At 48.7% G+C, this 25,031-nt stretch overlaps 1 protein-coding gene across 4 annotated transcripts; it reads right to left on the reverse strand.

Moving 5' to 3' along the window:
* slx4 (SLX4 structure-specific endonuclease subunit) lies at positions 1-24,965 on the reverse strand. 4 transcript variants are annotated; one of them, XM_033040627.1, is made up of 15 exons: positions 24,847-24,965; positions 20,639-21,073; positions 19,907-20,173; positions 19,412-19,586; positions 16,487-16,708; positions 15,538-15,743; positions 14,814-15,133; positions 11,902-12,163; positions 10,993-11,081; positions 10,687-10,827; positions 9,276-9,445; positions 5,340-7,573; positions 4,209-4,311; positions 2,900-3,310; positions 1-1,071 (listed from the first exon to the last, which is right to left on the reverse strand). In XM_033040627.1, exons 2-15 carry the CDS (start codon positions 20,997-20,999, stop codon positions 711-713), a joined length of 5,322 nt encoding a protein of 1,773 aa, XP_032896518.1. In that variant the 5' UTR covers positions 21,000-21,073; positions 24,847-24,965; the 3' UTR covers positions 1-710. The 4 variants fall into 4 exon arrangements, with proteins under 4 accessions (XP_032896518.1, XP_032896517.1, XP_032896516.1 ...); XM_033040626.1 differs by having other exon boundaries at positions 11,908-12,163; positions 19,412-19,616; XM_033040625.1 differs by having other exon boundaries at positions 19,412-19,616.
* Positions 24,966-25,031: the final 66 nt, after the last annotated feature.

Below are 25,031 nucleotides of genomic sequence, written 5' to 3' on the forward strand. Positions count from 1 at the left end.
GACAGAAGCCCCTTACATTTATTCCACTGTTTTTATACAATAATATACAAATATATATACAATTTGAACAGGGAGCTGCTGGGCCTGGACGACATACATTAAAGGAGACTCCCAGTACTGGGGTTAAATCCTTTTTTCTTAAACTGGATCATTCTGTTGAAGACATCCCCTGCTTTCCCCGTCCACACCAGTGCAGGTTGCTTCCTGTCCCTCGCCAAGTGCACGGGTCCACTCCAGGGGCCGGAAGGTGGCAGCCAGTGGTCAGTCTGAGGGACCGGCCATGCTTTGGTCACACTGGCACCGCCCAGCCCCTGGTGTTCACTTTAGCTCGTCTCAGACTGTGGGCCACAGGATGGCTGAAGGCCACACAACGCTGACATCGTACGTCGCAGTAGAGACCTTGTGCCAGAACTCCTGCTGCAAGGTCCCGGACAGACCAGCACGGGTGGGGGTGGATACTGGATACCGACACTGGATACACCACGTCCCCTCCAACCAGCTCACAGCTGCTACAGGGCATCTCCGACAGCTCGACGCCCCTCGCCCCATACAGAGGCCAAGGGTTCATGAGACACTTGATGCAGATGCTGGTTTGCCAAAATGACACAAAGTGCTGGAGCGATTCAGTGGGCTGGGCAGCTTCTGAGTAGGAGGTGGACAGGCGACGTTTCAGGTTGGGACCCCTCTTCACGCGAGGTGTTATTCCACCCTCACTTCTTTGGGCGGCCCGGCTTCTTATGGCCCCACCAGCCAGTGCCCTGCCCTCTCCGCTGCCTCACCTCCTTCCTCGCTCTCGCCATGGTGAAGGTGATGCCGTGTGCGTCCAGAAAGTCCACCAGCTTGTTCCGGGAAACCTTAATGCCGCTGTCTTTGAGCTGCTGCTGGAGGTCGGACAGCTCAAAGGGCTTGTACTGCAGGATGTCAGTGTAGAGCGAGGGGTTGGAGCGGATAAACTCCCTCATGGCCTGGGTAGTATCTCCCTCACGGACTGCTGCCTGTGACGGGGTGATCCCCACGTCCCCATCGTCAGAGTCTGTGCTGAAGTTGTCGTCCAGTTCACCGGCCAACAGCCTGAAAAACAGATGATTTTTCGTACAGTCAGACCAGCTGTAGTTTACTTTACCTTAGAGATACAGCATGGAAACAAGAGCTTGGTCCCACCGAGTCCAAGACACCCACCGGCCACCCGTTCTACCTCAAATACTAGAGATCATTTACAATTTTACCGATTAATATATTAACCCACATGTCTTTGGGATGCGGAAGGAAACCAGAGCACCTGGAGGAAACCCATGTGGTTGCAGCGAGAAGATACAAACTCTGTACAAACAGCAGCTGTAGTCAAGAAAGCCAAGTTTATTAGTTTAGAGATACCACGCGGAAACAGGACCTTCAGCCCACTGGGTCTGTGCCGACCAGCAATCCCCACACATTAACACTATCCCACACCCACACAGGACAATTTTTACATTTACCAAGCCAATTAACCTTCAAATCTGTACGTCTTTGGAGTGTGGGAGGAAACCGAAGATCTCGGAGAAAATCCACGCAGAACACGGGAGAAACGTACAAACAGCACCTGTAATCAGGATCGAACCTGGGTCTCCGGCGCTGCATTCACTGTAAGGCAGCAACTCTACCGCTGTGCCACCGTGACCGCCCAGTCTCTGCCGCTGTGATGCAGCGGCTGTACCGCTGCGCCACTGTCTGTCTGTCTGTCTGTCTGTCTGTCTGTCATTAACATGTATAGTCATCATTAATTAACATGGTCAGTTATCCCAGAGGTTTGGATTGATTTACCCAGCGTTGCCCACATTGGCTGGTGGCCGTATAACTTGGGAAAGACGTTTTGTGATTTGTTGACTTAACAGCATGTGTCGGCAGGAGTAGGCCGGAGGTACACGTGACAAAGTATTGTACCTTACAGCGACCCACTAAAACTAGAACGAAGGGCACAATAGGCGTGCTGTGAAAGTAACTACTTTGTCCCGCAGTGGAGGCCGACATGTGTAACGGCCTCCGTCCTTCACTCAGCGACACTGAATGCGACTCCTGGAAACCTGACACAGTTCTGGACACTTCACTGGGATTATCACAGCATCAGGTGAAAGGGGATGCGAGGGAGAGCTTTACATTTACACAAAAAGTGGTTGATTTCAAGAATGTGCTGTCGGAAGTGGTGGTGGAATCAGACACAATCGCAACATGGTTGATTACGCGGCGTTTAGGTAAGGTCCTAGTGCGACTGGCAAATGAGATTAGTTTAACTTGGAGATACAGCGTGGAAACAAGCACTTCGGCCCATTGAGTCCATCCCGACCATTCACTCAAGTTCTATGTCCTACAAAGGCCCCGGACCTGAAATGTCATCTATCCATGTTGTCCAGTGATGCTGCCCGCCCCGCTGAGTTACTCCAGCACTGTGTCTTTTTTTGTAAACAGGCATCTATTTCTACTTCTATTATGTTATTCCATTATCCCTACACATGCAGGGCAATTTACAGAGGGCTAATTAACCTCCAAACCCGCATGTCTTTGGGGTGTACGAGGAAACCGTAGCAAACCCACAAGGTCGCAGGGAGATTGTGCGTACTCCACACAGACAGCACACGAGGTCCCTTGGTAGATGGGTAAAATAGCCAGTGCGGACATGGCGGGTGTAGGAGCTGTACAACTCAATGATTCCACATGTTCAATACTCAGGAGAAAGATGTTTTGTTCAACCTGATTTCAGAAACAGGCTTTGAGAACAGATGCTGAACCTTGTAAGTAGCCTGATCCAGCAGTAGATGGACATACACTCCAGCAAACTCCCTTCAAACCAGCCCAGTGCCGAGGTGCAAGACCTCGCCGATCAATGGGCTGTATCTTTTCCTGCCCCAAAGTTTAACTCACCCACCTCTCTGAGCGCGAGGAGTCCCCGCTCGCTGCCGATGAGGAGGAGCTTTGAGACGAGGACAGCTGGTTGTCCACTCTGGTGCTGGCTGTTGCCTGGGGTCTAGCTGTCGCAGGACCACCGCCTCTCCCTCTCCGTCCAGCCGTGACCTGGAGACGTCCGTTGGAGGCCGGTTTGCTCCCATTTGCTGTCGCGGGTGTCGGGCGGTGTGCTGGCCCTTCGGTCGTCGATGGAAGAGCCTTCGACTGGTTCACTGCGCTCGTTCCTGGCCTGGGCTCCCGGCCCCGCGGCTGCGACGACAACACTTGCTTTGCTGAGCGGACAGAGTCCGGCTCCTCGCAGCGGTGCGTATAATCATAGATCTCTTTCAACTTCAGAATCATTTTCCGTTTCGGCAACGGTCGAACACCAAACCTGAAACAAAACCAAACACGTGACAGGCTTTGTCCCTCACCACCTTTCTTTTCCAGCTTTCTCCGTCTCCTCATTACAATCAGTCCAAGGAAAGATCCCGACCAAAAACATCGCCTATCCATGTCCTCCACAGATGCTGCCTAACCCACTGAATTACCCCAGCACTTAGTGTTCATTCTCTGGTTAGGAAGACCAGACCTGCACATATCACAGATATCTTGCAATTAATGACAAAGTACCATTTCTTGATTGTATCATTCTTGTTCAGGGACTTTAGCTCATCTTTTTTCTACTTATACAGAAGAGTCCATACCCAAAAAGTCACCCATCCATGTTCTCCAGAGATGCTGCACAACCTGCTCAGTTACTTTTTGTCTTTTTTTGTAAACCAGCATCTATGTCTATCCCTGTGTCTATCAAAGGTTTCCTCAGTTTAATTGAGCGGGGTTTACAGTCACCCTCAAATCTCTGACTCAGACTCTCTCAGCATGGCTTTGTCTGGTCTGATCTGTTATCTTAACGTGAAATGGAGCAAACCAGCAGGTCAGGCAGCATCTGTGCAGGAAATGGACAGATGCTGTTTAAGTTCGGGACCCTTCTTCAGACTGAGGGAGGATCCAGTCCCGATTTGCCACCTGTCCAGATCCTCCACTGCTGCCTGACCCGCTGAGTTTCTCCAGCACTTTGCATTTTTCTCTAGATTCCGACACCCGAGCTTCACCTTTCATCTGTTGTTTCACCTTAATGTCATTATCCTGCTTCCCTGTGAAGCATCTCTGCTCATCTCTTCAACCGTGAAGTCTCTCTGCCCTCTGGGTGAAGAAACATCTCCTGAACTCCTGAGTGGTTAGTTAATTATTCACACAGACTATCAATCAGGAAAGCCGCATTCACTTACCTGGCCAGCTCTCTCTTTAGGCTGGGTGTGGCCATGGTGGAGTACAGTGGTTCAGGTGTGACTGGTGCCGAGGGGAGGTGACCACTCCGTCCGCTGACAGGTGCTGGAAACAGATGTAAACCAGTCAGCACAAATAGCAAAAGGGCGCCACGGTGGTGCAGCGGGTAGAGCTGCTGCCTTACAGCACAGGAGACCCAGATTCCAACCTGACAACAGGCGCTGCCAGTATGGAGTTTGTACGTTCTCCCTGTGACCACTGAAAACAATGCAGTTTTCTCCGGGTGCTCAGGTTTCCTCCCACATTCCAAAGACCTACAGTTTGAAGGCTAATTAGTAGGCTAATCGGTAAAATAGTAAATTGTCCCTAGTGTGTAGGATAGCGTTAGTGTACGGGGCGATTGCTGCTCGGCACAAACACAGTGGGCCAAGAGGCCTGTATCCGCTCTGTATCTCTACAGTGTAAAATCTAAAGCAAAAATTGGATTGTTTTCTCTGGAGCGTGGAAGAATAAGGGGAGATCCGACAGAAAAGATAGGGTGAATGCACACAGGTTTAAGGTCAGAGAGGAAAGATTTAATCGGAACCGAAGAGCACCTTTTTCACTTCAGAGGGTGCTGCGTGTATGGAACAAGCTGCTGGAGATGGTAGTTGTAGTTCAGTGTCACTCATGTTATGAGTCATACTTAGTAGCTACGCCCACTAGTTTAACAGACCGCTTTTCTGCCCTTTCTCTCTCACTTTTGAGTTGTGTGCTAAGATGAAGTTACCTGAGCTGTAACGCTAATAAAGTCTTTGGATCTTAATCACTGTGTGTGACTTAAGTTATTCCAACAGCAGAAGCTCAACAATAGTGGAGGCAGGTACATAACAGGATTTAAACAATATTTGTACAGCTACTTGGATAGGAAAGATTCCCCGGAATATGGGTCAAACATGGGCAAATGGGACCATCTTGCTTGGCAACAATGAGTTGGGGCAAAGGCCCTGTTTATGAGTTGTATGACTCACTGATATTTATTCCAAAAACTCAACGTTTTAGGCCCTGAGGTTCAGAGATTTAAATCTCCTGAACCCAAACCCAGCCGGTCTGATGTACTGGGGAGAGGGGTTGTGTGGGGCCGTGACACTGACCTGCAGCTTTGTGACTCGTCGCTCTCTGCCTGGATTCTGCAGGATGCAGCATGTGAGTGGTTCCACTCAGCACTTGCGGAAACTCGTCGTCCTCTTCCCAATCTTCCCAGATTCTGGAATCCAGAAAGCTGGGATGCTGACTGCTGGGAAGAACATCCTCGGCAGCAGGAGGTGGGAAGGCAGTGATGGGGTTTGGCCTTCCTGGAAGCGGAGTGCTATTTCTATGCTGCCCGTTAGCGACGAGGTTCGTCCCCTCCCGGTTCTTGGGCCGACTGGCTGCCCCGCGAGGAGACGTCTCTTCAGTACTGCAGCTTTCACCCTCCAGACGAGGGCTTCCCTCAGAGGGCCAGAACTCATCGTCAAAGGGCATCGGTGGCTCGGCGTCGAAAAAATCAGCTCCAGCGCCTGCCGTCTCCTCTTCCGTGTCGATGGCCTCCAGCACAGACCCGCCTGCAGCTGCCTTTCCCTCGGAGCAGGGAGACACCAGCGGTGTAATCTCTGGCGGAGATCGTGACGAGGTGTCCTCACTCTCCAGCTCGATAACAGAGGTCTGTGTGAGAGCGAAAGGGGTGAGATGAGGCGAATCACTCAGTGACTCGCTGCTGGATAATGCCTCGGCTGAACCATCCAGGTCACCAACCAGCTTCCTCTCCTGGAAATGCGTCAAGACTCTCTTCTCTGGGCTCACTGTCACTGCCACTGCTCTCCTCTGCCCAACACAGTCAGCGTTTGTCACAGTGGCCTCCTGAAGGACTGGCTTCTCTCCTCTTGTGCCCCTCTGTTTCTCTGGTGGGGGAGAGTGCTTGTTCAGTGGCGAGCAGTGGGCAGTCTCTGCTGGGAGAGGGGTAGATGGTACCAACCACGAGCAGTCTGCGATCACGTCGGGCTCGTTCTGCTCACTGCTACTGCTCAGCCGCAGGGTTAGCTCACGGTCACCACCCACGTCCCCACCTTGGTCACCACATTCTGCTGCCACGCTCAACAGCTCAGCCTTCTCTGTGCCGCCCGGCCTCGTGGGCGGAGTTCCAACTCCAATGTCCCCTTCAGCCTCGGAGACTGATGCCATGGGTGGAGACACCGATGGGCAATGGGCTCCGGTTATTTCATTCCCAACTAGTCCCAGTTCCTCATCAGAATCTATGACCACCACCACCTCACTGGACCTGCCGTGCAATGCAGGCGGACTGGAGTTGATGCTGATGGGCGACGTCAGCTCCTGCTGTTGCCTCTCGCGAGGTGGCATTGCCAAGGGACCACCAGGTGAGGGAGGGGCAGACTTCCAAGGCCAGGGTCCATCTGAATCTCCTGGAGACATCTGAGCAGAGAGATCCCATGGCGCTCCAGGAGCGTCGAACTGCTCAGCACCGCTGGAAGGTGCCGAGATGATTCCCGATGTTTCATGGTGCGTGGGTCTGGGAGACGAGGCTGCTGCCGAGGCCGGACTGTGGAGTCGTAGTGTGCATTCCCCATCAATCTCTGGCGGTGACAGACCAACCACAGGGAGATCAGACAAACGTGGACACGCGGTGGGGCTGTGAGTCTCACACGTGGGGGACATTCCGTTGATGCTGCGATTGGCAGGCGAACTGGTAAATGGCTCCTCTCTGGACGGCTCGGGCTCACCAAAGCTCACTTCATGGGGCAGCTCCACGGACAAATCCGTCTCTGAAAAGAGGCAATCGCTGGTGTTGGAATTCACGTCAGCTTCAAGGCTGTTACACAAGCCTTGTGGCTGAAATGGTTTGACTTTGCAGGACACCTCTTGGTGTTTTGAAGTGAGCTGCTGATCACCAGCTCTTACATTTTCAATCACAGGAGATCCTTGGCTCACTGTCCTTGGTCCCTCCACACTCAGCTCCTTCTCTTCACAGACCTCAGCCTCTCCTTCAGTTCCACTGCTGCTGTTCTGCTCAAGCCTCACAGACTCTTTCACGGAGTTTCTCTCAGTTTTCCTCTGAGTTGCAGCAAACTGGTAGAGCTCGTCCAGCTCCTCATCACCAACGCCCTCGTCAGCCCCGTCCACACCATCGCTCTCTGCAGGCGGAGGAACAAAGGCAGGCTCTTCAACTTCATCCACCCACATGGACCTCAGCAGATCTTGCAACTTGTCCTCTCTACGTCCGTACTCTTCCTCTATCGTTGGCACAAAAGGATCTTGTTCCGAACTGTCTCCATCAGGCTCGGCCTCCACACAATAGGCTCTGCAGATCTCTTCCAACTCACTCACAGCAAACCTGATGGACACAGAGGAAGGTCTCACACAGAATCCATTTCATACCGAGAGCTTGTTTCACCAGTGAGCTGAGATCTAACCCCTTGCATCAACAGCATCATCGGCAGGGCCAGGCTGTCCCCCGCAATGCCCATCCGGTGCCGCCGCCAGGACAACCCGCCTTTAAGGCCAAATTAAAACATTTTTAAGAACTTTGAACTTGAAGGGTACCTTGAAGTTTAGGTCACGATGTTATAGGAAATATGTCGTCAAGCTGTAAAGGGTGCAGAGAAGATTTACGAGGATGTTGCCAGGACTGAAGGGACTGAGGTATAGGGAGAAGTGGAGCAGGAGCGTAGGAGGATGAGGGGTGATCTTCTAGAGGAATAGAGAAAGAGGAATAGATTGGGTAAACGCAGACTCTCTTGCCCAGAGTATGGGAAATCGAGAACAAGAGGAGGTGGGAGGGGGGGGGGGGGGGGGGGGGGGGGGGTAAGGGAGATCTAACTCTTTGCATCCTCAACAGTATTGCCAGATAAGAACCTGAGGGGCAACTTTTCTTTTTACACAAAGGGTGATGGGTGTATGGAATGAGCTGCCGGAGGAGGTAGTTCAGGCAGGTACTATTGCAACGTTTAAGAAGGTACATGGATAACATAAATTTGGGCCAAACACAGGCAGGTGGGACTAGTGTAGATGGGGCATGTTGGTTGGTGTGGACAAGTTGGGCCGAAGGGCCTGTTTCATGCTGTATTACTCGAAGTGAACAATGGCGACTCTTGCGTTTGCATCCTGACTTTTCTTCCATTTTTACACTTGGGCATAATTGTGCTTATGTATAGTAAGATTTTGAATGCAAAAAAGGGAATCTCACTGTACCCAGGCACATATGACAACATTGAACCCATAGATTTTTGAAAGAACAGGCATTTGAGTTTGACTGCTTCATTCTGACACTAGGGAATTTGGTGGTGTCAGACTGACAGATTTGCTATTGGATTTTATTCCCAATTAATACTCCAATACACTTTTAATCAATTTTTTTTAGATGTTAAAAGGCAATATAATAAATGTTCCAGTGAACTCAGTGGGTTTCAAGTGAGTGCGGGAACGGAGATCCCGATGTGATAATGGGAGGCTGGAACCGGGGCTAGCTGTATAAAAACAATTGCTGGAAACAGAACAATAAATGTGGGGTGCAAGGAAAACAGAACAAGGCGACTTTCATGGGAAACTAAGGCCCTGTGGTGCAGGGAGCAGGGAAATCAGCCCACAACCCAACCCATGTGTTATGTGTCATTCCTAACTGTCACTGTGTCATGTTGTCACTTGCGGGCGGAGCACCAAGGCAAATTCATTGTATGTGAATACTTGGCCAATAAACTAATTCATTATCAAAGGACAAGTCATCAGCATTTCCAAACAACTAGATAGCAAATTATGAATCAGATTTAAAAGTTAATATTTCACCCATCTTTGATTACAGTTGACAAGGTTCTGAGAGTAAACATGTTCGCTAACTTCACATCTTGTTTACATACAATACAGGCCACATGAAAAACAGAAATACTTCCTTTCTCTCTCCTGTTAATCCACTCAAGTACTTTCAAAACTTGATCCAATTCTATTGGAATTTAGAAGCACAGCACAGGAAGAGGCCCTTCCTCAGACGCATTGAAACGTAACATGATCCTGCAGATTAACAGCAGCATTTCAACACTGACCTGTTAGCAAGTGCGTGGACATCTGCAAGCACAGCGGGTGAGAGTGGAAGGCTGGCTGTGTACAGGTAGTGCAGGAAGGAGAGGACAGCTGCTGCTGTAACATCGGGCAGCAAGAGTCTGCGAGTCTGGGCAGCATCATCCTCTTCCACCAGGAGCCCCTCATTGTGCACCTGCAAAACAGCAAGATGCCAAACTCAACCCGTGAATAACTTTAGAGATACAGTCTAATAACAGGCCCTACGGCCCACCGAGTCCGTGATGACCAGCAGTCAGCGCATACTCTAGCACTATCCTACACATTAGGGACAATTTACAATGTTACCAATGACAATTAACACACAAGCCCACGTCTTTGGAGTGTGGGAGGAAACTGGAGCACCCAGAGAAAACCCACATGGTCACAGGGAGAACAAACTCTGCAGACAGCATCTCCAGTCAGGATCAAACCCAGGTGTCTGTGCCAGTTCAACGGTGTGAACCATGGCGCTATAACGTCTTCTGTGCTAGTGAATGGTCAGCCATTCTCCACCCCCCAAAAGGTAGAGAGGTCCAGAACTAGAGGGCATACGTTTAAGGTGATAGAGTAAAGATTTAAGAGAGACCTGTGGGGTAATTCTTTTTCCTCACAGAGGATGGTGAGTATTTGGAATGAGCTGCCAGAAGAAGCTTAAAGCTGAAGCAATGATGATGTTTATTTAGACAAGTGCATGGACAGGAAATGTTTTGAAGAACATTGGTCAAAACTAAGCAGATGAGGCTAGCTCAGCTCTAAAACTCAGAGACACAAGAAACTGCAGATGCTGGAATCTTGCAATGAACATAAAGAGTAACTCAGTGGGTCAGACAGCATCTCTGGAGAACATGGAGGCGATGTTTCGGGCAGGACCCTTCTACGGACCTAATGCCTCAACCATAAACTTCGCCTATCCATCTGCCAGACCCACTGAGTTACTCTAGCACTTAGTGTTCACAGCTATACAACATGGTCGGCATGGATGAGTTGGTCAAAAGGTCAGTTTCCATGGTTGATGACTCTATACATAAGTACTTTTAAACGAGCCGTTTAGACTTTTTGAGATACAGCGCAGAAACGGGCCCTTCGGCCCATTGAGTCCATGCTGACCAATGATCACCCCGTATACCAGCACTATCCTACACACTAGGAACAATTTAGTTTTACTGAAGCCAATTAACCTACAAACCTGTACGCCTTTGGAGTGTGGGAGGAAACCGGAGCACCCAGGAGAAACCCAAGTGGTCCCAAGGAGAACATACAAACTCCGTACCGACAGCACCTGTGTCAGTATCGAACGCGGGTCTCTGGCGCTGTAAGGCAGTAACTCTACCACTGTGCCGGTTGCTGTGTGATTCTTTGAGAGGGAAGAAATAATTTGGCGTTCCATTGACTTACAGTTTGCACGAGCTGTGGAGATCGGGCGTACAGAACAAACTGGTGGGCATACACCACCTGGCCACTGTCCACCTGCAACTGCACGTCACTCAGGTGAGGGTTGTTCACCATCGCTCCCAGGTCTGCCCTCAGCCTCCGCAGCTGCAATCAGAGCCCAACAAACCCAAAATAAGATCACGGTGGTTAACTTCACAGAGAACATCATCGGTGACAATTTAGTCTGGAATCTCTCTTGCAAAGTGGTCAAAGCCACAGAAACCGATGGAGCACCATTTCATTTCAATACAATCAAACTGGTTTGCTTACTCCACACTGCGGGCTATTGACATGGCATCCTTCTCTCTGGGCTGGGACAAAGCCGCTTGGCACTATGTCATCTGTTGGAGACTCGCTTCCTGCGGGGTAAAACATTCGCAGTTAAAACATGGGTTTAGAATGATAGTAATGAGCTGGAATTACCTGCTGAACATTCAACATACGTCCCACTTCCATCAGTCCCCACCCGAGACACAGCCTGTTGATTTCCCTCCACAGATGTTGTCTGACCTGCTCAGTTCCTCCAGTACTTTGTGTTTTATTCAACCTGCACTTACTGCTCTCCAGTACTCAGTAGTGCTCTCCAGAAGTTAAACTGGAGTTTCTTTGAACTATTAAAAGCATCTGATAAAATGAACTATCACTGTCCAAGTCAGGGAAAGTCAAACAAATGAATTTGAGTTCAGACTCTAAAATAATTTCTATTTTGAATAAGCAATAATCTCCCATGAGAATACAATTTAGTTTGATCATTCCAACAAATAGCTACTCTGCACAGTAATAATTATAATTTTGCTTCCTTAAACACAGTTACATATTTAAAAACACATTATAATTATGCTTAGAGATTATGCACAGGCAGCACAGCTCGGAGCCACTGCCTCTCAGCGCCAGAAATCTGGGTTACATCCTGCCCTGAAGAACTGTCTATAAGGAGTTTGCATGTTCCTCCGGTGACCACCTCTGCGTACTGCGGTTTCCTCCTACATTTGTTGGTTAATTGGCCTCTGTAAACTGCCCCGAGTGTGTACGGAGTGGATGAGAAAGTGGGATAACATGAAACTAGTGTGAACGGATGATCGATGGTCAGCATGGACTCGGTGGGCCAAAGGGCCTGTTTCCATGCTGCATCTCTAAATTCTTATAGATATAGATCAAGTATATAAAGTCTCTACGTACCGTTACCTTGCGCTGCCTCGCTGCCTGCTGCATTCTTCGCTTCAGACTGCCACTGTGTCAGCGTCATTCCCTCGCCTGCCAAGTCCATCAGATCCAACAAGGTGCATTCCTGCTGACTCCTCACCACGCGCTCTTCCTCTCCCTCGCTCTCTGGTGCCGAGGGCTCGCCGGCCAATTCTGGGTTGGGCCTGGGCACAGATTTTGTGGGGATTGCAGTGGATAATGTTGGTTCCTTACAAGCCTGGAATCCCGGTCTTTGTTCCTTCAACAAAAAACACACAGTACAATGTGTGTTAATTCTCTACCATGCTTCCCACTATCTCAGACAGCTTCCATTAGCTCATTCAAGGTTTTCTGACCACTGCTTTAAGTCTGTGCCACCTGGATCTGAAAGCTCTTTAATGAAGGAGCAATGTAGAACCTTGGATTCAGCTCAAAGCTGGAAAAATAAACCACTGGACAGCCCAGATTCTTTGGAATCTGAAGGCGGGTCTCGACCCTTGTATATATGGACATCAGTAAATCATTCAACAAGGTTCCTCATGCTAGGCTGCTCTGAAACGTTAGATCACACAGGATCCAAAGAGAGATAGCTGAATGGATAGTAAATTAGCTTCATGGAAGGAAGCAGAGGGTGATAATGGAAGGTTGCTTCTCAGACTGGACGCCTGTGACTTGTGGCGTGCCTCAGGGTTCGGTGCTGGGCCCGTTCCTGTTTGTCATCTATATCAATGATTTGGATGAGAACAATCACGGCAAGGTTAGCAAGTTTGCAGATGATACAAAAGTGGATGGTTTTGCAGATAGTGGTTGTGAAAAATTGCAGCAGGATCTTGATTGATTGGCCAGGTGGGCTGAGGAATGGTTGATGGAATTTAATAAAGAAAAAGGTGAGGTGTTGCATTTAGGGAAGTCTAACATGGGCAAGACTGGTAGGGCTCTGGGTAGTGTTGTAGAGCAGAGGGATCTAGGAGTGCAGGTGCATAGTTCCCTGAAGGTGGTCATCGGGTGGTCAAAAGGCTTTTGGCACATTGGCCTTCATCAGTCAGAGTATTGAGTATAGAAGTTGGGAGGTCACGTTGCAGTTGTATAAGACATTGGTGAGGCCACATTTAGAGTATTGTGTTCAGTTCTGGGCACCGTGTTATATAGAAAGATGTTGTCCAGCTGGAATGGGTACAAAGAAGATTTACGAGGATATTGCCAGGACTAGAAGGTCTGAGCTATGGGCAGAGGTTGAGTCGGCTGGGACTCTATTCCTTGGAGCTGATCATTGACTTTAGGAGGGCACATCATCCAACGACGTACACTCCATTGAGGATAAATGGGGATCCTGTGCATAGGGTGAACTGTTTTAAATATCTGGGAGTCCACATCTCCGAGGATATGACATGGGCATCACACGCCTCAGCACTCGTGAGTAAGGCAAGGCAGCGCCTTTACCACCTCAGGCAATTGAGGAAATTCAGAGTGTCTCCGAGGATCCTCCAGTGCTTCTACTCAGCGGCGGTGGAAAGCATCTTGTCCGGGAACATTACCATCTGGTTTGGGAATTGCTCTGCCAAGGACAAGAAGGCTCTGCAGAGAGTAGTGCGTTCGGCCGAACGCACTATGGGAACTTCACTTGCCCCCCTGCAGGAACTATACATCAGGAGATGCAACTCCAGAGCCAACAATATCATGAGAGACCCCTTCCACCCCTGCAACGGACTGTTCCAGCTGCTACGGTCAGGCAAACGCCTCCGTTGCCATGCGGTGAGAACGGAGAGGTTGAGAAGGAGTTTCTTCCCAGAGGCCATTCGGACTGTAAATAATAATAATAATAATGGATGGGATTTATATAGCGCCTTTCTAATACTCAAGGCGCTTTACATCGCATTATTCATTCACTCCTCAGTCACACTCGGTGGTGGTAAGCTACTTCTGTAGCCACAGCTGCCCTGGGGCAGACTGACGGAAGCGTGGCTGCCATCTTGCGCCTCCGACCCCTCTGACCACCACCAATCACTCACACACATTCACACACATTCACACACAGGCAAAGGTGGGTGAAGTGTCTTGCCCAAGGACACAACGACAGTATGCACTCCAAGCGGGATTCGAACCGGCTACCTTCCGGTCGCCAGCCGAACACTTAGCCCATTGTGCCATCTGTCGTTAGCCCATTAACCCCTGCCTATCTCACCAGGGACTAACTCTACTGAACGTTTTTCCTTCCATTATTTATTATGTAAAAGAATATGTGTGTTATGATTGTGTTTATAGTTTGTTTGGTTGTTTGTCTTTTGCACAAAAGTCCGCGAGCATTGCCACTTTCATTTCACTGCACATCTCGTATGTGTATGTGACAAATAAACTTGACCTGACTTGACGCGCATAGCTCACACCCTCTAGTCCTGGCAACATCCTCGTAAATCTTTTCTGAACCCTTTTAAGCTTGACGATATCTTTCCTATAACATGGTGCCCAGAACTGAACACAATACTCTAATTGCTGTCTCACCAAGGTATTATACAACTGCAACATGACCTCCCAACTTCTATACTCAATAGAAACCAGAGCACACCGAGAATATCCACGCGGTCACAGGGAGAACATAAAACTGTGTACAGACAGCACCCGTAGTCAGGATCGAACCCGGGTTTCTGGCACTGTAAGGCAGCAATTCTACCGCTGCGCCACTGTGCCACCCATTTTTCAGCTACCATGAAACGAGGTGGTGAGGCATCAGTACTTTGGCGGGATTTGCCTCGCGTTGCTTCTTCTTCTTGCGTATGGTGTGCACAACCTAAAGTTGTAAAACAACTTGTTCTGTTTGATCTTCAGTTTGTGCACGCCAGGTTGACTGTATTCGTCGAAACACGATAGACCACGTGAAGGTTGCAATCTCCCACCCCCCTCACGTTGCTCACCTGCTGTGAGTGCCAGGGGGTGATGGGAGGGACCAGGTCACTGGTGTAGAAACAGGCAGGTTCCCCATCACCGACAACGGGCAATGCACTGCGACACCAGAGGCTGTTGTCTTCGGCTACCCCTGCCCGCACGTGCCACACCCGCCGCAGCACCCCACCGGCGGAGAAAGTGCTGGTGGGGAGCCGTGGGGTCCTGCACGGCGACCATTCCTCTGACATCAACAACGACAGCCGGTCTTGGGCACGTCTGAGCGCCAACGCGGGGTCCTCCACCAGTAACACTGTCGGGCCATCTTTCCTCTTCTTCTGGCCTCTCCTGTCTGAGTCAGAGAAAAGAAACAGTTGTTTGCAATTTGTAAACAAGGGCCTGTTTCCGTGCCGTGTTACTCTATAACACGAAGACGAAGGTGCAATGTTGCAACAGTAACTGTTCAACTCTAGGGTGGCGCAATGGTAGAGTTGCTGCCTTACAGCGCCAGAGATCCAGGTTTGATCCTGACTACGGGATCTGTCTATACAGAGTTTGTACATTCTCCCTGTGACCGCGTGGATTTTCTACGGGTGCTCCAGTTTCCTCCCACACTCCACAGATGTGCAGGTTTGTACGTTAATTGTAAATCACCCCTAGCGTGTAGTATAGTGCTAGCGTATGGGATGACCACTGGTCAGCATGGACTCGGTGGGTCGGAGAGTCTGTTTCCATGCTGTCTCTCTAAAGTCCTACCTGCAGCAGACACTGTTTTGGGTCGGATGAGGTGATGGATCTGCAGCCCCACAGCCTGCTCAGCCTCTTTCCGCCTCTCCTGCTCCAACAGAGATGCCGAGAGCGCCATGGCAACCATCGTGTTCTCGTCCATTTGCTGCCTGCTCTTCTTTGTTGCTTGACGTTCTTTATTTGAACCTTTCCTCTTCAATCCACCTGGTTGAACACTGGGCAAGGAGAAGAGAGGAACGTCAGGCTTCAGAGTATAACACTCAATGGTTCAATCGTGCCTTTATCATCATGTGCACAGAGAGATTATTTTTTGCATACAGAGAGTAAGATTATTGCCAACACGAGTACAATCCCAGCTAAGCACATAAAGCATAGAAATAGCCCAGTGAGTCTCTCTGCACCAGTCAACAGGTTTTGGCGTCATTTCACAGTCCCAACTGCAGCTGGTTATGTGGGCCTATTATTGCCCTCAGCTCCATCCAACACTGAGCTCTGAGGCAGAGGGTTGTGGATTCAAATCCTATTGCAGGCTCCGAGCTGACGCCTCAGTCGGTAATGGATGGAGCAACAAACTGTGAGAGGTACTTCAGTCCTCCTGTTTATTTGGTGGGATCTACGGTGGGATCGTTTCAAAATGTATAAGAGTTGGGAAGTTGTGTTTCTGCTTTATAAGACTTTGGCCAGCCCACACCTGAAATATTGTGGGCAGTTCAGGTTGCCCCACAGTAGGAAGAATGTAGAAGGTTTGGAGAGGATACAGAAGTGGTTTGTTGGGATGCTGCTCAGATTAAAGGATATTAGTTAGAAGGAGAGGCTGATCAGACTGGGATTGTTTTCTCTAGAATGGCAGAGGATGAGGGGAGACCTAATAAAAGCATATACAATTATGAGAGGCAGTTAAATAAATGGTGGCTTAGACGGCAAAGCCCACCTCCCCTGAATGAAGTTAGATAATTACCTGTCAGGAGGAGTTGATGGTTCAGGAGGCTGCAAGCTCTGTCTCTGGACAGCCTGCAGCAGTAACTGTGGTGTAACTTCCATTTCACTCGCACACCGCTTCAGGTGACTCACTCGCCCCTTGAAAGTTTTAAAACATTTGCCACAGATTGGACACTCAGGAACCAGAGGTGTGATGGCAGAGGTGACAGCAACTGCCTTCTTCTCTCCTTCATCAAGGCACCTGCCAGGTAAGGCAGACGGTAAGTAACTTCATTTCTGCTCACCAGACTGCGCTGTAAAGCCCCATGACTACGTCTGGCTTGATCTGACTTCTGAACCATCCTTCCTTATGCTGCTGTACTGTCATATTCTCCAACCAACCTCATTCTAGACATGGGACTTTTCCTCTGCAACTGTGTAGGAAGAAACTGCAGATATTGGTTTATTAACAAAGATAGACACAAAGTGCTGGAGTAACTCATCAGGACAGGCAGCATCTCTGGAGAAAAAAGATGAGTAACGTTCAGACTCTGAAGAAGGGTTCCAACCCAATACATCACCCATCCTTTTTCTCCAGAGATGCTGCCTGACCTGCTGAGTTATTCCAGCACTTTGTGTCTGTTTTTCTGGAACGGTTGTGCTACAATGCTGAGAAACTATATTCTACACTTTTCTCTCTTTGTTCTACCTTGTGTATTTGTGTTCTGCTTGTAGTCGTGTGCAGTGATATCTTATTTGATTGGAGAGCACACAAACAAAAGCTTTCCACGGTACCTCAGTACACGTAACAATAAGGCCGCATTTAGAATACTGATTTCACTTTTGGTCACCCTGCCATAGGAAGCATATCATTAAGCTGGAAAGGTTGAAGAAAAGATTTACGAAGATGTTGCCAAGGCTTGATAGCCTGAACTACAGGGAAAGGTTGGGCACGCTAAGATTTTATTACTTGGAGGGCAGGAGACTGAAGGTGAATTTTATGTAAGTGTAAAAAAATCATGAGAACATATACGGTGAGTGCACAGAGTCTTTTACCCAGGGCAAGGACTATCAAGAACCAGAAGACATAGATTTATGGTGAGAGGAGATAGATTTAATGGGAACCTGGGGGGCAATTTCATCATACAGAGGTAGATGGGTATATGGGACAAGCTGCCAGAACAGGTAGTTGAGGCAGGTACTGTAACAACATTTAGAAGACACTTCGACAGGTACGTGGCTAGGAAAGGTTTAGAGGGATATGGGCAGATGGGATCAGCTTACAAGGGGCATCTTGGTTGCATGTACAAGTTAGGCTGAAAGCCCTGTTTCCATGATTCTAAACCTAAACTGTTTAAACTCTGTCTTTAACATGTCTGACCTTGTGCAGCATGGTGGCACATCAGTAGAGTTGCTGCCTTACAGCGCCAGAGCCCCGGGTTCAATCCTGACTGCGGGTCTTTGTCTGTACGGAGTTTGTATGTTCTCCTTGTGACCTGCGTGGGATTTTTCTGGGATCTCGGTTTCCTCCCACATTCAAGAGAGTCAGGAGTGTTTTATTGGCATATGTCCTGGTTTGTACGTTATTTGGCTTTGGTAAAATTGTAAATTGTCCCCAGTGTCTGTAGGATAGTGCTAGTGTACGGGGATCGCTGGTCGGCGCGGACTCGGTGGGCCGAAGGGCCTGTTTCTGCGCTCTATCTCTAAACTAAACTAAAGACATTCTTCCCTTGCTCAAAGAAATTAAACCACTATCAGGCCAATAAAGATCAAATAAAATGGATGTGAATGTGTTCCCACCACCATAGCAACTGGTCCATTGAGATCGTTAAACACCAACAGGTTCGGGATAATAGAAAGAAGAGTTATAGACGGTGATGTGGAGAAATAAAGAACAATGAATGAAAGATATGCAAAAAAGTAATGACGATAAAGGAACACTTTTTCTCACAGAGAGTGGCGAGTCTGTGGAATTCTCTGCCTCAGAGGGCGGTGGAGGCAGGTTCTCTGGATGCTTTCAAGAGAGAGCTAGATAGGGCTCTTAAAAATAGCGGAGTCAGGGGATATGGGGTGAAGGCAGGAACAGCGTACTGATTGGGGATGATCAGCCATGATCACATTGAATGGCAGTGCTGGCTCGAAGGGCCGAATGGCCTACTCCTGCCCCTATTGTCTATAAACAGGCCATTTAAAGTTGTTTGTAGGGTGAAGATGAGAAGCTGGTGCGATTTGGGTGGGGGAGGGATAGAGAGAGGGAATGTCGGGGCTACCTGAAGTGAGAGAAATCAATATTCATACCACTGGGCTGTAAGCTGCCCAAGCAAAATATAAGATGCTGTTCCTCCAATTGTGTTTAGCCTCACTCTTACCCGAAGTAATACTGAAGCTCTATAAGGCACTGGTCAGTCCGCATTTGGAATATTGTGCGCAATTTTGGGCACCATATTTGAGGAAGGATGTGCTGGCTTTGGAGAAGGTCTAGAGATGGTTGACAAGAATGATCCCAGGAATGAATGGGTTAACTTACGATGAGCGTTTGGTGGCACTGGGCCTGTACTCGCTGGAGTTTAGATGAATGATGGGGGACCTCACTGAAATGTACCGAATAGTGAAAGGCTTGGATAGAGCGGATGTGGAGAGGATGTTTTCACTAGTGGGAGAGTCTAGGACTAGAGGTCATAGCCCCAGAATTAAAGGATGTTCCTTTAGGAAGGAGATGAGAAGGAATTAATTTCATCAGAGGGTGGTGAATCTGTGGAATTCTTTGCCACAGAAGGCTGTGGAGGCCAAGTCAATGGATATTTTTAAAGCAGAGATAGATTCTTAATTAGTACTGGCATCAGGGGTTATGGGGAGAAGGCAGGAGAATGGGGTTGGGAGGGAGAGATAGGTCAGCCATGATTGAATGGCGGTAGACTCGATGGGCCGAATGTCCTAATTCTGCTCCAATTACTAATGATCTCACCTGTTGACGTGCTGCGTGCGACGGACAGAGTTCATGTTGGAGAGATCTTTCTGACAGATCAGACAGAAGAAGAGCCCATTGTCCTCCAGTGTACAGTCAGAGGCCGCTCCCGATTCCTGCTGGAACCCCCAGGGCAAGGACACAGAGCTGGCCCCACTCCCCTGCCAGTCATCAGCTGCAGACACAGGTAGCGGAGGCATTAACGCTGCATCAGAAACACCAGACAAACACAACACAACAAAACACATTAAAACACAATAGAATATTTAACAAACTGCAGATACTGCTGCTGTAGATGGTCTATCCAGATATTTGACTCGGGTTTTAGTTCTGAACTTTGATCAGGACTGAAGAAGGGCCCCGAGCCAAAATATCACCCGTCCATAGATGCTGCCTGACCCACTGAGCTTCTCTAGCACTTTGCGTTTCACCCCACTAATTAAATTTAACAGAGACAGTAAAATAAGAGATCTGAGAGATCAAAGGTGTCCTTACGAGTGTTTGTTGCAGTGAGGGTCACTGCAGGTGGGTGACCCTGCCTTTCTCCACTGCCGAGGCTTGGATCAAGTGAGCCAGGAACCTTCCTCTCCTCATCTTCATGGCCGGCCGGTTGCAGCGACCTTTCTTCATCGATACAGTGCCTGAGTCGCTCGGGCTCCTTCCTGCGAAACTGCTGCATGTTCCCCAGCACCCGTTCCTTCACGCCAGCATGGTTAGTGGGCTGCTTCTGAGAACGGCTTGAACCCTTGGCCCAGAAAATGCCTGGAAAGGAGGCGCATGTCACAAACAATCAGTCTGGGAAGCACAGTGGCGCAGCAGGTAGAGTTGCTGCCTCACAGCACCAAAGGCCCGGGTTCAATCCCAACCTAGGGTGCTGACTGTATGGAGTTCGCACGTTCTCCCTGTGACTGCATGGGTTTTCTCCGGGTGACCCGGTTTCCACCCACATGCCAAAGACGTGCGGGTTTGTAGATTAATTGGCCTCTGTAATTTGCTCCTAGTGTGTAAGGAGTGGATGAGAAAGTGGGAAACATAGAACTAAGGGTGATCAATGGTTGGTGTGGACTCAGTAGGTCAAAGGGGCTGTTTCCACGCTGTATCTCTAGTCTAAACGATTGCCACTTGCCCACAAATTAATTGCTGGCACTTCCATGAGGGACAAAGTTGGAAAACAAGTGTGAGGATGGGACGTAGCCTTTCACGTGATAGGCCGGTACGTGAGGTTACCTGTCACGCCATCTTTAACCCTTTCAGTGCCGGGCTGCTGTGACGGTCGGGTGTTTGGTGCATCCTCAGGGGACACGTGGACTTCAGCGATGCAACAAGAGGTAGCTGGGTCGTGCATCATTCGTTCACCTCCCTCCGCCTGATCATTGCCAGGGGTCTCGTCGCTGAGGCTTTTGCTCCTGATGACACAGCTCGGCACACTGCCTGCCGCCTGGTGCCATTTTGAGCCTGACTTTGCCGTGACAGACACTGGCGGGTCCCAGCTGACTGATTTGCAGCGTCTGCCTCCAGCCTCGTCTATGGCTACGGCCCCACAGCCTCTCCTCCCCGGTGCAACAAAATCATCGTCAGATTCATCCATCCCCTCAGTGCGGGCCACGCTTACCAGGCGAGCGTACCAGGCCACCACTCCAGACCATCTCTACCGAGGTTCACCTGTGTCAGAGGCAAAATGGCAAGACTTACCATGTTGAAACGTGGCATCACTTTCCTTAATTACATAAGATGGCACCAGAGGTTGGCGACTCTTAGAGTGCTGGTCCCAGAGGAGGATCTGTTTTCATTTGATACAATCTCTTTAATCCCTTTGCTACCTGTAAATCTAGCACCATTTCTAATTATTCTAATGATACGCTCTTTAATTTCCCTTCAGATCTGCACTCTGTCTCTTCTACTTTGCTCTTCCTATTGTACTTGAGTTTGACATGATTGTATTTATGTGTAGCATTATCCAATTTGATTGGTAACATGCAAAAATGGCTGGGTTTAAACTAAGCAGTGAGGGGGTGGAGTCAATAACGTGGAAGCATTTGCATGCAGTTAACTGGAAAGAGAGTGTAGGTCACGTTTAAACTAACAGGACACGGGGTTGGGAACCAATGCAAGGAGACAGAGGGCCATAGAAGGAGGACAGAAGCAAAAGGTAGAAGGGAGATAAGAAAAACATACCTGAAAGCTTTGTGCCTTAATGCGAGGAGCATTCGTAATAAGGTGGATGAATTGAATGCGCAGTTAGTAGTTAAGGAAGATGATATAGTTGGAATTACAGAGACATGGCTCCAGGGTGACCAAGGCTGTGAGCTAAACATGCAGGGGTATTCAATATTCAGGAAGGATAGACAGAAAGGTGGGGTGGCATTGCTGTTTAAAGAGGAGATTAATGCAATAGCAAGGAGAGACATTATGGGTAGAACTGCAAAATAGCCAAGGGCACAAAACGCTTGTTGGAGTTGTATACAGACCACCAACCAGCAGTAGGGATGTTGGGGGACAGCATCAAGCAGGAAATTAGGGATGCGTGTAGCAAAGGTATAGCAGTTATCATGGGAGACTTTAATCTACATATGGATTGGGCTAACCAAATTGGTAGCAGCACTGAGGAGGAGGATTTCCTGGAATGTATACGGGATGGTTTTTTTAAACCAATATGTAGAAGAACCGACTAGAGGATAGGCCATCCTAGACTGGGTATTGTGTAATGAGGAAGGATTAATTAGCGATCTTGTTGTGCAAAGCCCCTTGGGCAACCTGACGAGGGAAATCAAGGATACTGTTAAGGAACAGGGAATATAAATTGGCCAGAGGAAGCAGCAAACCAGAGGACTGGGAGAAATTTAGAACTCAACAGAGGAGGTCAAAGGGGTTAATGGAGAGGGGGAGAGGGGGGGGACATGAAAGAAAGCCTGCGGGGAATATAAAAACTGACTGTAAAAGCTTCTGTAGATGTGTAAAAAGAAAACGATTAGTGAAGACAAATCTCAGTCCCTTACAATCAGAGACAGGTGAATTTATAATGGGAAACAAGGAAATGGCAGAACAATTAAACGAGTTCTTTGGTTCTGTCTTCATTAAGGAAGACACAAACAATCTCCTGGAAATACTAGGGGACCGAGGATCTAGTGGGAGGGAGGGACTGAAGGGAATCCACATTAGTCGGGGAATGGTGTTAGGTAAACTGTTGGAACTGAAGGCAGATAAATCCCCAGGGCCTGATGGTCTGCATCCCAGAGTACTCAAGGAGGTGGCAGTAGCAATAGACAATAGATCCAGGAGTAGGCCATTCGGCCCTTAGAGCCATTCAATATGATCATGGCTGATCAGTACCCCGTTCTTGCCTTCTCGCCATATTCCCTGCCTACGCTATCTTAAAGAGCTCTATCTAACTCTCTCTTGAAAGCATCCAGAGAATTGGCATCCACTGCCTTCTAAGCTACTCTACTACTTTCAAAATAGTGGCTGCATTGGTGATCATTTTCCAATGTTCTCTCGACTCTGGATCAGTTCCTGTGGACTGGAGGGTAGCCAATGTAACCACTTTTTAAGAAAGGAGGGAGGGAGAAAACGGGGAATTAGACCCGTTAGCCTGACATCGGTAGTAGGGAAGATGCTGGAGTCGAGTATTAAAGATGTTATAGCAGCACATTTGGATAGCAGTCACAGGATCGGTCAAAGTCAGCATGAATTTATGAAGGGGAAATCATGATTGACTAATCTTCTGGAATTTTTTGAGGATGTAACAAGTAGAATGGATAATGGAGAGCCAGTGGATGTGGTGTAACTGGACTTTCAAAAAGTCTTTGATAAGGTCCCACACAAGAGATTAGTGTGCAAAATTAGAGCACGTGGTATTGGGGGTAGGGTATTGACCTGGATAGAGAACTGGTTGGCAGACAGGAAGCAAAGAATAGGAATTAACGGGTCCTTTTCAGAATGGCAGGCAGTGACTAGTGGGGTGCCACAAGGCTCGGTGCTGGGACGCTAGTTATTTACAATATATATTAACGATTTTGACGAGGGAATTAAATGTGGCATTTCCAAGTTTGCGGATGACACAAAACTGGGTGGCAGTGTGAGCTGCGATGAGGATGCTATGAGGCTGCAGGGTGACTTGGATAGGTTGGGTGAGTTGGAAGATGCATGGCAGATGCAGTATAATGTGGATAAATGTGAGGTTATCCACTTTGGTGGCAAGAACAGGAAGGTAAATTATCTGAATGGTGTCAGATTAGGAAAAGGGGAAGTACATCAATCACTGAAAGTAAGCATGCAGGTACAGCAGGCAGTGAAGAAAGCTAATGACATGTTGGCCTTCATTGCGAGAGGATTTGCATTCTGGAGCCAGGAGGTCCTACAGCAGTTGTGCAGGGCCCTGGTGAGACCACACCTAGAGTATTGAGTGCAATTTTGGTCTCCTAATTTGAGGAAGGCCATTATTGCTATTGAGGGAGTGCAACGTAGGTTCACCAGGTTAATTCCCGGGATGGCGGGACTGACATTTGATGAAAGAATGGGCTGACTGTGCTTGAATTCAGTGGAATTTAGAAGGATGAGAGGGAATCTTATAGAAACATATAAAATTCTTAAAGGATTGAACAGGCTAGATGCAGGAAAAATGTTCCCAATGTTGGGAAGTCCAGAACCAGGGGTCACAGTTTAAGAATAAGGGGTAAGCCATTTATGACTGAGATGAGGAAAAAAGTCTTCACCCAGAGAGTTGTAAATCTGTGGAATTCTCTGCCACAGAAGGCAGTGGAGGCCAATTCACTGGGTGTTTTTAAGAGAATTAGGTTTAGCTCTTAAGGCTCCCCATCTCCCCTTCGCAAACCCCATTCTCCTGCCTTCTCCCCCATAACCACTGGCACCCGTACTAATCAAAAATCTATTTCTGCTTCATTCATTGACTTGGTCTCCACCGCCATCTATGGCAACAAATTCCACAGATTCACCACCCTCTGACTAAAGAATCTCCTTTCTACTGGAACGTCCTTTTATTCAGAGGCTGTGACCTCTGGTCATAGATTCTCTCACTAGTGAAAACATCCTCTCCACATCCACTCTATCCAAGCCTGACATAATGAGGAACAGCTCAAAAAATTTAAACAAAAACAAAAGTGCAACAAAAAGCCTAAAGTCCCGAGTGAAAGACAGCTGGAAATTGCCTGTGTCTGTAATGCTGCTGCCAGCAAGATTTCCACTGTACCTGTACCTTGGTGAACTTGTGCAAAAGATCATAGACTGCACCTTGCCTGGTGCTGATGATGATGAAGGGCCTGGCGCTCAGGGTGAGGTGCAGGGAGGCCCGGGGTCACTCACTTCACCATCTAAAGCTGAAGGCCGCAGCTGCAGAGATTCAGTGGGGTGCAGGGCGTAGCTAGTCTCAGGGCCCCGCGTTCTCCTCTCCCAGACGCGCACTCTACCCTTCTACCTACCCTCACACTCTCAACGTCCCCATATCTTTGCCCATAGGTTTCATTTTTGCCCCTCTCCTCCCGCACCAGTAGTCGCTTCCCGTCGCGTTTCCGGCCGTTGCCCCGCACAAAGATGGCGGTGGTTTAGGGGGCACGTGATCGGACAGTAAGCGGGTGCGAGTGGTCACATGACGCGGGTGCGAGTG

The sequence above is a fragment of the Amblyraja radiata genome, chromosome 22 (assembly GCF_010909765.2).
Source record: "Amblyraja radiata isolate CabotCenter1 chromosome 22, sAmbRad1.1.pri, whole genome shotgun sequence".
NCBI lineage: Eukaryota > Metazoa > Chordata > Chondrichthyes > Rajiformes > Rajidae > Amblyraja > Amblyraja radiata.

Excerpts from the sequence above, each read along its gene's own strand:
- slx4 (XM_033040625.1), bottom strand. The coding sequence starts at position 20,999 with ATGGATGAATCTGACGATGATTTTGTTGCACCGGGGAGGAGAGGCTGT. Across the intron at positions 12,164-14,813 it reads CCCCCTGGCACTCACAGCAG|GAACAAAGACCGGGATTCCA; the intron begins GTGAGCAACGTG and ends TTTTTGTTGAAG. Across the intron at positions 1,072-2,899 it reads GACTCCTCGCGCTCAGAGAG|GCTGTTGGCCGGTGAACTGG; the intron begins GTGGGTGAGTTA and ends TCTGTTTTTCAG.